This window comes from Notothenia coriiceps, unplaced genomic scaffold (genome assembly GCF_000735185.1).
Source record: "Notothenia coriiceps isolate Sejong01 unplaced genomic scaffold, NC01 NC01_scaffold00016686, whole genome shotgun sequence".
NCBI lineage: Eukaryota > Metazoa > Chordata > Actinopteri > Perciformes > Nototheniidae > Notothenia > Notothenia coriiceps.
Genome location: NW_011349387.1, coordinates 40,657 through 52,442, shown reverse-complemented (window position 1 = coordinate 52,442; position 11,786 = coordinate 40,657). Strand labels below are relative to the sequence as shown.

The following is an 11,786-nucleotide window of genomic DNA, read 5'->3' as shown; positions in this document are numbered from 1 at the left end:
CCTGTTTAGCGATACACAGACAAACTCAACCTGAACACACACAAAGTCACAGCCGAAGTAAAAACAATAAGTGTGGCTTGATATTGAGTAAGAAAAAGGTTGATAAACGCTGTGAGAATGGGTCTGCAGAGAGAATTTCGCCGCGATCCCAACTGTCTGTTATCAGCCTGCAGCCAGGGAGGAGAGATCAGCAGAGCTGCCTGCACTGAGTAAATGGTAAATGGACTGTACTTATATAGCGCTTTATCCAGTCTTTAAGACCCCTCAAAGCGCTTTAACATACTACATGTCATTCACCCATTCACACCCATTCATACAGAGCAGTGTACCTTACTCTAGGACCTAACATTCACACACATTCACACACCGTTGGCCATGCCATCGGGAGCAACTCAGGGTTAAGTATCTTGCCCAAGGATACATCGACATGTTGACTGCAGGGGCTGGGATCGAACCCACAACCTTCTGGTTGAAAGACGACCGCACTCCCTCACAGCCACAGTCGCCCATACACTGAGTGTATGTGTGAGGAAGTCCGTGGATTGGTCAATTTGGACCAATCAGCGGGGGCTTAACGTAAAGGCTCCGCGGAAGTAACGTAACGGCTCCACGGATTTGGTTCCGGGTACGTGCTTACGAAAGCACGTACCTGGAAGAATCAAATGGATGATGACGTTTCACCAACGAGGCGTTTTGGGGAGGTCTTTTCTGTGTTAGAGTTTTACTCGCTACAGGGTGTACTTTGAGGGTTTGTGACTCTGCAGACCGTTTACATGCAGAACAACCTTCATAACACACAAGGGGACGGGTAATAACCGGAAAAGCATGACATGGGACCTTTAAAATAAAAACGTTTCAGGGGGACCGCTGAGAAAGAGTAATNCACTTATGTCAACCATAAAAAACATGACTAATGTTTTATGGTTCTGTTTAAGCAACTCAAAGCACATGATCAAGGTTAAACAAAAAAAGAAATGGAGCTGTACTAAATTATATGGTTCTATACAGGAAACTTCTGTACATATTCTATTATTAATAGTAACTTAAAGGTCCCATTTCATGGCCATTTCCACTGATCATAATTCCATTGTTGAGGTATACTAGAATAGAAAAATATTGTGCAATTTTCCAAACTCACATTGGTTTAGAATGCTGTGAGAATGGGTCTGCAGAGAGAATTTCGCCGCGATCCCAACTGTCTGTTATCAGCCTGCAGCAGGGAGCAGAAATCAGCAGGGCTGCCTGCACTGAGTGTGTGTGTGGATTGGTCAATTTGGACCAATCAGCGGGGGCTTAACGTAACGGCTCCGCGGACGTAACGTAACGGCTCCACGGATTGGCCCATTTAGAATCAAATGGATGATGACGTTATGATGACGTTTCACCAACGAGGCGTTTTGCTGAGGTATTTTCTGTGTTAGAGTTTTACTCGCTACAGGGTGTACTTTGAGGGTTTTGACTCTGCACACCGTTTACATGCAGAAAAACCTTCATAACACACAAGGGGACGGGTAATAACCGGAAAAGCATGACATGGGACCTTTAAAATAAAAACGTTTCAGGGGTACCGCTGAGAAAGAGTCATATTTTTAGTCATGAAAAATGAGGTAACGGTCATGGAGAAGTCATTGAAAATCATTGGGGAAAAAGTGTATGAACCCTGAATTACATAAAAAACATGAACTTATATAACTCAAATGTTCATTTCCACATTGATGAGGCAAAAGGTGCTGTGGGAGTAATGCTAAATCTGTGTCTGACCTCTTTTCCAAGTCCCCGTTCTCCCCCTCCTTTGCTATCTTCTCTCTCTCACTCGTCTCCCTTCCTGTTTCTGTCTCACTGCTATCATGGTTCTACCGTAGGAGGAGGATAAGAAAACGGGGGTGTTTCTCCCCTCACAGATCTAACCCTATTTTTGTTTCTTCCCACTCTTTCTTTACTCTCTTAGCGGAGGGCTACGCCGCCTTCCAGGAGGACAGTTCGGCCGACGAAGCAGAGAGCCCGTCCAAGATGAAGCGCTCCAAGGGAATCCACGTGTTCAAGAAACCCAGCTTCTCCAAGAAGAAGGAGAAGGAATTCAAGGTGAAGGAGAAGGAGAAGGAGAAGGAGAAGGAAAAGGAGAAAGAGAAAGAGAAGGAGAAGGAAAGGGCGCCGAAGGAAGACAAAGCCGCCAAAGATAAGAAATCAAAGGATCTGACGGCAGCCGACGTGGTTAAACAATGGAAGGAGAAGAAGAAGAAGAAGAAACCGACAACAGAGGCAGAGCCCGTCCCGGTGGAGGTCCCCACCTTCAGGCCCATCTTTGGAGCGCCTCTCGCTGAAGCCGTGAAGAGGACGGCTCTGTACGACGGCCTCCAGCTGCCCGCCGTCTTCAGAGAGTGTGTGGACTACATCGAGAGTTACGGCATGAAGTGTGAAGGCATCTACAGAGTTTCAGGTAAACACCCTTTGAGATGTGGATTTGCAAAAAGGGATAACTCAGGGATTTAAATCCAAGGGGGGGAAAGTGAGAAGTGTGTCAGTATGTAGACTTACTAATAATGCCACCAGGCGAGAAGCAGCTTAATTGTGTATCAATACATAATCTATACATATCATTGATGATGTTAAACCATATTCTCGGCACTGCATGTGCTACGTATTTATTTCCTTGTAGACTTCTTGAAATGTAATCGGGGACAGTCAATGAACCAAATGCAAATTATCATGGAAGTTCACTAACTATGAAAAATTAAAGAATTTGTTTTTATTGTTGTATTTTTGCTAATAAATTCAAACCAATGTAAGTTATGAAGGTCATTGACTATTTAAACTTAAAACTCAGTCAAGCTTTGCAAAAAAAAGTTGTATTCAGTTTTATTTAATAGATTAAAGACTGCACTGAAATGAGGTTAAGACAAACTGAAAATAAAAAAGCTCTTCAAAAGTATCTTTCCTTAAAACACTAACGGCCCGTCCACACAGCAGCGTTAAAAAAATCTTGAAAATCTTGGAGGTGGGCGTGTCTGAAAGCTTGGGGATTTTTTGCGACCAACAACCAATCACATGAATATCCCGCCTCCGACATACAAAGCAATAGCAATGTTAAAACGAAGTAAACGAAGTATAAACTCCTCAAACAGTCGAAAACCTACCAGTTTCACCCACTGTCTCTGCCACCTCCCTCCATGCCTGGTTCCTCCGGTTTGTATCCCGGTAAATAGTTCTGGTCGTAAAGAACCGGGTGATTTGCTACCGTAATTTCTCGTTTGGAATATGAGAAATGAACTGCGTCTCTCCCAGCTTACACGTGGTTTGATTGGCTAGCGCTTGTACTGTCAGATTTGCATAAACGGGATTTGATTGGCTGACGCTTCCAGCTCAGCTTCAAAAGTTGAACATTGCTCAACTTTTGAATCCTGAAAATCCTGGAAATCCTGGAAATCTTCGCTTTGCTTCCCCACAATGCAGTTCGGCGAAAAGCGAGGCAAAGTGACGTCACTCCCATTCAAAGTGAATGGGCAGAGAAGCGTTGGAAGATTTTTTTAAAGCTGCTGTGTGGACGGGCCGTACAAATAGACACAATTCAATTAAAGCAGAGGTAGCAGCAATGACAATGCACTGCAATAATCAAATTAAATGTCATTGTTCATATTTACACATTTGACGGACTTCAACATTTAAATATACAAAACTACAAACATTTGGATTTAACTGTGTGTTCATAAATAGATGCTACAAGTTACTATTGATGCCAAAGAAATAGCCTTAAATATTTACTCATTTTCTGTCTCCCTCCTGCAGGACAACAAGAGGATGAAGAGGACGCTGGAGGAGGAGCAGCGAGCGAGGAAGGAGCTGGAGAAAGTCGTGCGGAGAGTCCTGAAGAGCATGGACGACCCGACCTGGGACGAGACGAACCTCTGATCGTCACAGACTCTAAAATGACCTTTCCTTCAAACCTGTTCCCTCTTCCTATGACCTTCACAGTGACCTTTGTACCAAACTTTGGACCAAGAGAGAAAGAGTCTGCCAGAAAAATCAGCAAAGCCATCCTCACTGACCGTAAAGCTGTGAAGCCAAATTAGCTGGTAGGCACGATGACATCACTTCCTGTCCCACTCTTTCTAAACAGCCTTTTTTGAAACACTGACAAACAAACCTTTTTATTATCTACTTGTGTATTTATCTTGAATTCCTCTTGTGCTGATTTGATATTAAGTCGGACATTTCACCATACCCGGAACAGTATATTAACGCTACGTGGGTTTATTCATTTCACAGATTAAAACCACCTCATTTCATTGGCAGCGATTTCATTTCAATTTAAAAATGTTTTATGATATATGCTCTTGATTCTGACTAACTTTAAAGCTGGTTTCTTTGTTATATTAATTAAACATCGTAGGGGGGTACTACATTTGACAATAAAACTACATTTACCAGCACCTGTAACTAACAGGATGAGATTAAGTTTTTTTTATTGTTGTTAAAATTATGCTTTTTGCAACCGACTACTATTATATTTTAGGGATCCACTGCATTGCTTCACTGAATATGCACATTCCTGGTGTTTTTATTTTGAAGGTTTGTATTTTACTAAGTTTTTAAACCCAGCGACGTGGACACAAACAGAGGATCTGTTATTCTGCTGTTCTTCCACTTCTTGGAATATGTTTAAAAGAAGTCAGGACTTTGGGTTTAAAATGTATTTAACTTGTTCGAAACTTATGGACCTATTGTGGACGTCTATATAATGATGATCAGAACGTAACAATCAAGTACTGCACTGAAGTAATTCTGAGGTATGTATCTGCGTAGGAACAGAGAGCCTTGTAAGACAAAAACAATCAAAGTGAATTTTAAGTTTCTCTGTGAAACAAGCGGAGAGTCGGCTCGTTTCTCTCTCTGCTTCAAGACCGAAGTCCAAGCAATACAACACTGGAAAATGTTTTTGATTTTTTTGATGTCAATATGAAACTGACTGTAGAATGATTTTTTATATTTGTGATTGTGTTTTTACTCTTATCGCCTGGTTTTGATTTGTAACACTACTTATTTTCTACTGGACCTTGTTGATCACGCTGTAACGTCAGGAGACCTGCCTTGTGGAGAAAAACATTTCCTTTGCTTTAAATATTTATAAGGCTTTAAATGTCACCTGGAAATGTTGATTAAATAAGAAACAACACGTATGCAAGCTATGTAATACAGTATGCCAATTATTAACTTATGTATTTAACTGAAAGTGACTGAAGTGTGTTTAAATGTGATGGTGATGAAGGATATAGCAGTAGTTACAATGAGAAGAATCACCCCTGTCTATTTATTTTTGCCCATTTGTCTGTGAATAAAATGTGGAATCAAATCCAGAAGAATCTTTTATCATGCAGGTCAATCATTTAGTTTATGTTAGTACGCAACTGGGTGAGTTTCATGTTGATTTCTTTTTCAAATCTACACTTCGGTAGTACTGACCACACAATACATATATATTCTGAAAGGTTTTAATGTACATGTAATATAGCCTGCATTTATTTGTGTTTGAGTGATACAAGTATATCCAAATTCCTTGTACTTTAATATGCCAACAAAATGAAACAAGATTTCAAACTAGTACATTTCTGTGCTGAAAATGTCTGTAATATCCACTTATTTAATAACATAAAGCCTCATTTGCATACATGAAGTTAATATTTAAGAAAACCTGGTATACAGAAAATGTAAGTAATAAACCAAGGAAGTTTCATGAAGATTTAGTTTAATGTTTAACCATATTCCCATTATTGTCTTCCTTTTAAGATAAGCCATTGAGGTATTTAAATAAAATATAATTTTAATTGCATTTTAAGAAATTATTTTGATAACAAAACAAATAAGGCATTAATTACAAAATAAACACTTAAATAAATACATAAAATAACTACATAAAAATCCAAAAATCAACAAAAACAAACATTGTTTTTAATGTATTAATTGTATTTGACTTTTAAACGTGTCTTTTTCTTTTGCTAGATTCCCTCAAACGAGTGAAACAGCGCGTGGTCAAACGGGGCATTACACCCTGTCGAAATCCACACCAGGTGCAAATCGTTGTCGTTAATTAAGAAACAGTTAATTAGCACGTGAGGAACAACCCGTCTGTAAGGCCACTTACACTAACCGAGAGCAAACAGGTCCCTGGAGAAGAAACAAAGAAACATTTTAAAAAGACTATCAAAACACAAACTTCGGAAAAGTTAGTTAAATTAAACAACCATTAGTTTTTAGTTAGAGTGCTATTTTCACCTGTGTGCTAGTTTAACCTGTGTGGCGAATGCAGCTAACGTGCTAAGCTAGCAGCAAGAGAAAGGGACGAAGACTCTCAACAAACAACCTTTCAAAGAACAACAATAATACTTATGTCAACACAAACAAAATGACTTTCAAAGAAGCAAGTGCAGTTTCGACATCCCCATGAAAGAGGAAGACTGCAAATGTGAGTCAGATACTTCATTTCAATTAGTCTTTTTGCTATATGTTTAAATGCTTGCACGTGTGTATTTAACTACTTTCAATGTACTCTACTTGTTTATGTTGTTATGTTATATTATATATTTTTGCTACTAATACTTTTCTACATTTTGGAGGCATTTGTTTTTCCTTTTACTCAACTACATTCCTTTAAAACCAAACAATAATATATAATATAATAAACCATTATGTATTATAGGTTAAGCTACGATGCAGTATAGCAAGTAATTTAAATAGTTCCCACATTTACCAAGTGAACATTAACTATAATAGATTAATAATTATAATACGAGTCATATTTGATGTGGGCCATACTGAAAAATGAGTACTTTGTAATTTAAGTATATTGTGGTGCCAAGACCTTATGTACTTTAACTTGTCATGTATTCGACGCATGCATTGATACTTTTTGATGTAAATGTTTCTTAGTATTTAGTACTTATATGAACCTGTGTCAGAGTACCAGCTTTGTAGTATATATTATTATCTGCTCAGACAAAAGACTCGTGAGTAAGTCATATATCTATGATATGTACATTCATTTAGATTAACACCAACCTTTGGAAGTGCATTCAGTGAACTATAATGCTTTCTGATGTACATTATCTCAACAGCTATGTGACTTATTATGATTTATCTGCGTGTTGTATGGATGATATTTCATTTTAAATTACTTCTAATGGACTTATAATGCATGCATAGTGACAACCACCCGCAAAAATGACCTCTAGTAAGGACTCATAACAGTCCGTGATGCTTGGCGAAGAGACGCTATTGTGTGTTTTGTAAAGAGCGCTGTACGGTGACATTTAAGGGAAAGGAGATTTAAGGGATGGAGACAATTGACTTACCATTTTATATTTACATGGAGGTTTCAGTCAGCTACTGTATGTTGAAGGTGAGACATCTATTGTGCACATATTCATTGTAAAAAGCCTCCATGAAGACGTTTGTGATGTTTCACAATGCGTCTCTGACAGTTTGACGGCTGCCATGTTAGATGTCTGTTATCAATGCCATCAATAACATCACCTGGATAAATTGCCAACAGGTTTTGGCAGGACACGGGTGAAAGCATTATTCCCATAACAACAGAGGAGAAAGGAGTCTTTGTGGAGTTGTCTTTACTAAATTGACAAGGCCTTTTACAGCCTTTTGATGCAGGGCTGGCTGCCTCGCACAATGGAAGGCATATCAATGTGCAGATGTCGTCTGGAAAGCTCAAATGTCAACGCTTTTCACAACAGCACCGGGTAGAGCGGGAGGAATAATTGATTGGCTCACCTTTTGTCTCGAGCCACATATTCATCCAGGAGGACAAAAAGCAGGAGGCAGAAAGATGAAAGCGCATCTTCTGCTATTCTTCTGTTTATCTGAAAGGCGTTATATCAAGACTCGGATCACATGTGGATTACAGGTTTAGATTGATCAACAGTGACGTAGGGTGTTGTTTTCCCCCAAGAAAACCATGGTAACACAGATATGTTTGTACTTTATCCATTAGCTTTTGAAGCATAACAACCATTGAATTATGCAAGTCAAATTCCTAGTATGTGCGAAGTACCTACCTGGCAATAAACCTGTTTCTGATTGGTTGGTAATTCACCTTTTGTTCTTCTCCTTTGAAACTTCACATCTCCAAAGAGTGAGAACAAATCTAGCCTTCAGCAGGAAGGGAGTTTATCTCTTTAAATCTTCAAAACTAAGTTAATCTTAGCTTCATTTATGTCTTAATAGCTTAAAAATAACCCCCTGCCTTTTGTGAATAAACCACTCTAAAGTTGAAGCTTAGGGTTTGACTTAAAAGCTTGAGTTTCTTCAACTTTATCTGACGCTAATCAGGTAACAGATGAGTCACTGACCCACAGATAATCTCCGTGCATTAACATAATGATTTAATGACATCTTTAAAAGTAATTACGTGATGATCTGCATCCACACACACGGTAGAATAGTGAGGTACACTGCCACACACTATTGACAGCCCCATCGTGGATGAAATGGCAGTGAGTCACACTGCATTGTGTTTTGGCGGTGAAACCAACAGGTGTGTGTTCTGTAAAAGGTACAGTCCCTCTCTGTCTCCTCACTGTGCTCAACAGCTAGGGATAATTTAGATTTGACTTGTATTGTTGCATTGTGACTCCCTCGCCTTTCCCTCTCTTCTCCCTTCAAAGCCTTGCCGTGAATTTCCAGCCCCTGCAATTTTCTCCTTCTGTAGCAGAAGAAGACAAAGACAACACAGGACTCCTCTCTTCCCCCGGCCCTGTTATTGTACAAAATAGCCAAGCAATAGTTTTTGTTTTGTCATTGGTTTACTCCTAAAAGCCCATTTGACGTCGGCCCTGAAAAGAAAGCAATAAAGAAAGCTTTTCAGTGGCGAAGGAGGAATGAATCCCTTTGGGACGCTGAGCCCAGAGAGGCCTTTTTATTGTCTTTGCTCTGGTAATCAAATGGAGCTGAAATGAAAATGGAGTTTTCTATGAAAATAGGGGCCTTTGTTGGCTTTGGAAGGCTAGTAATTCATAAACAATAAGCCGGCGCCTTTTGTTTGGGTTATAATATATTCCTGCTGCTCTGAAAGAGGTCTGTCTCCGCTCACACACACACACACACACACACACACACACACACACACACACACACACACACACACACACACACACACACACACACACACACACACACACACACATTAAAGCCAGGGTAAAAGCCAAAGCGAGGCAGCAGGGGAAGAGAGAATATAAAAGGAGGCAGAGAGGCAGGCTTTCCATTCATCCTCCTGGCTGAGAGACGACAGGATGCTCAACTCTCCATCGTTCACCTTTCTTCTTCTTCTTCATCATCCTCTTCCTCTCTGTTACCACCCAGTCAAACTTGACCAACAGGTGGGAACGGATCACTTGTCTTTCTTTTCCAAGGAAAGGATTTCTCCTTCGTTTGATGGATCTAAGCAACTCTTTTTGACCATTTTTCTTCCACATGCCATCTCTGTTTTTTTGAAATTCTCACCAAATGTTGGAGGAAGAGTGATGGAGGTCCTGAGGTGACAGCGTACCTGCAACATCAGCAGATTGATGGGACGATACCACAGTCTCACTGAGCAGAAACAGGACTCATTTTGCTGTTTTAACTTCAGTAAAAGCATCTTCTCAGTATGTGGGGAGGGATTTTTCACAACTTCCCAGCAGATGATTGTTCTGCACTTTCTGGAGGTCCTTATCATCCACTGTGCGGTACATTTACTTCTTCAAAAATGGAATACAACTCCCAACAACAACAACAACAACGTCTTTGTTTCCTGTCTGGAGATCAGCCGTCCTCAGGCTTCATTCAGTGGAAGAAGACTTTGAAACACTTGCTTGGAGGATGAGAACTGTGTTCATTTACATGCACAACAATCTGGATATTTACATAAGCATGGATTTGGATTGAGCCGGCATTTTGTAAGTGCAGCATTATGCATGTTTCCATGTTTCATACTTTCATACATACATAGATTTGATTTCAGCATTACTTCACTTTGCTTTCACTCTTCAGTCACCAGAAACACTCTTATTTCTTCAGTCTCACTCTCCCTAAATTGTTTAATTTCCATGCCAAAGAAACCAAGAAGTGCTGTTAGAGTAATTTAAGTTTGGTGAGTCGGCTATACATTACAAAAAAAACTGAAATCATGCTTTTTTGTGTGTGTTTTTAGAGTAAAACTAATGTCTTTTGACAGAGACTTGTAGATGTAATCGTTGCAAATGAGTTTTTGCAGATCTATGTGAGGCTATTTGCTTCCTCACTCTTCAGTCATGTGACATGTGGTGCTATGTGGGCGTGTCTTTGAATGAGGCTGCAGTTTAACCATCATTTATACAGTAGAGATGGCAGAGACGTCTCATCAAAATGTCAAGCTACATAAGAAATTGTAACTTAAGCCAATAGAGAACAGGATGGTACAGTGCTGTCTTTACATACTAATCAATACACTCTATTGATTAGAAATAGAGCTGTTTTTAGTGTAACTGTGGTATGATTGTGCTCAAAAATGTACACTTATCATATATTTTTTACTGTCTTACTTATTAGTATATATGTATAAAATATAATTATCTCAACATGGCATCAATAATGTTCTTGTTACTTTCGGTCGAGCAGGTAAAGCCAACACTTTAGTGATGATATATCCAGCTGCTACTTGTTGGAAAAATAGCAAAAAATGTGCGATATACTGTGTGTGTGTGTAGTCTTATCATTTGCATCAAAACACTTTCTGTCGCAGTCGGTAGCTCTTCCTGAATGTTGTTATTTGAGAAGACTGATATTCAGAGGCTCATTGCATTGTGGAAGTATAACTGTGCGAGAGTCTGAGTTACATGTATCGTCATCGTGATGAGAAAGTTAGATTAGGGATTTGCTCACTATTGAAATGGCTTCAGTTTGGTGTTATAATCTTTTCAACATATCTAACGCCCCTCTTTATGATTGGTTCAGCTGTGGAGAGCTCATCGTTTGATTACAAAAGGTAGATGTTCTCAGGGTGTCCGCGGGGTCTTAAAAAGTATTATTGTTTATAAATCAATTTAGCGAAAATGAAGGCTATTAAAAAGTATTAAACGGCATTTTCCAAGGTATTCCATTTTGTAGCTTGTTTTCAATAAGTATATCAATTGTCCAAAGAGGTTGTATTCTACAGTCTGCCTGAATGTAATCATTGCGTAGGTGTGTAGTGTGATTCTGTGTAGTTTATTCATGGCATCCCGTTGGATTTGACGTCATCTGAACAGGACATCGCACGCTCACTGCTTGATAGCGCGCGAAGGTCCGTTTACGCCGGTTGTTAAACAACATCGTTATGGGGAAATGCAAGTCTGCGTCCAAATGGATGGAAGATAAGGACGAAGGACAATCAATACTGTATATAGTCAATGTGAGGTCAAGTGTGTCGCCAATGTAACCGGTTAAAACTCGAAGTGGCGATGAGGTCTTAAAATGTACTGTATGGAAAGGGTCTCAAAAAAGGTCTTAAAAGGGATTACATTTGACTTCAGGATTCCTGCGTATACCCTGAGTTCAACAAAGGGCCCATTGTTGTAATTTCTGCATCTTTACAATCCTTATCCAGTTCTTATTGTAGTCTTGCTTCACCTATTTTTAAAATGAGCAATTTATTTGAGAGATATGAAAGAATTAACTCTAAACTGAATTACAGCTGTGAGTCTAGATCTGACCACTAGAGGGCAGCACAGTCTCACAAACAGACAATCAGTGATAATGAATGTTGGCACTATTTAAATCATTTTTTG

General features: G+C 39.4%; 1 protein-coding gene across 1 annotated transcript in view; it reads left to right on the top strand.

Moving 5' to 3' along the window:
* LOC104949678 (ralA-binding protein 1-like) overlaps positions 1–4,067 on the top strand; it is an 8,332-nt gene extending 4,265 nt beyond the window's left edge. The window contains exons 2-3 of the mRNA XM_010776073.1: positions 1,949–2,437; positions 3,784–4,067. Coding sequence (XP_010774375.1) covers positions 2,011–2,437; positions 3,784–4,067 — 711 coding nt within the window. The 5' untranslated portion in view covers positions 1,949–2,010. The remainder of the gene's footprint in view (positions 1–1,948; positions 2,438–3,783) is intronic.
* The last annotated feature ends 7,719 nt before the right edge of the window (positions 4,068–11,786 follow it).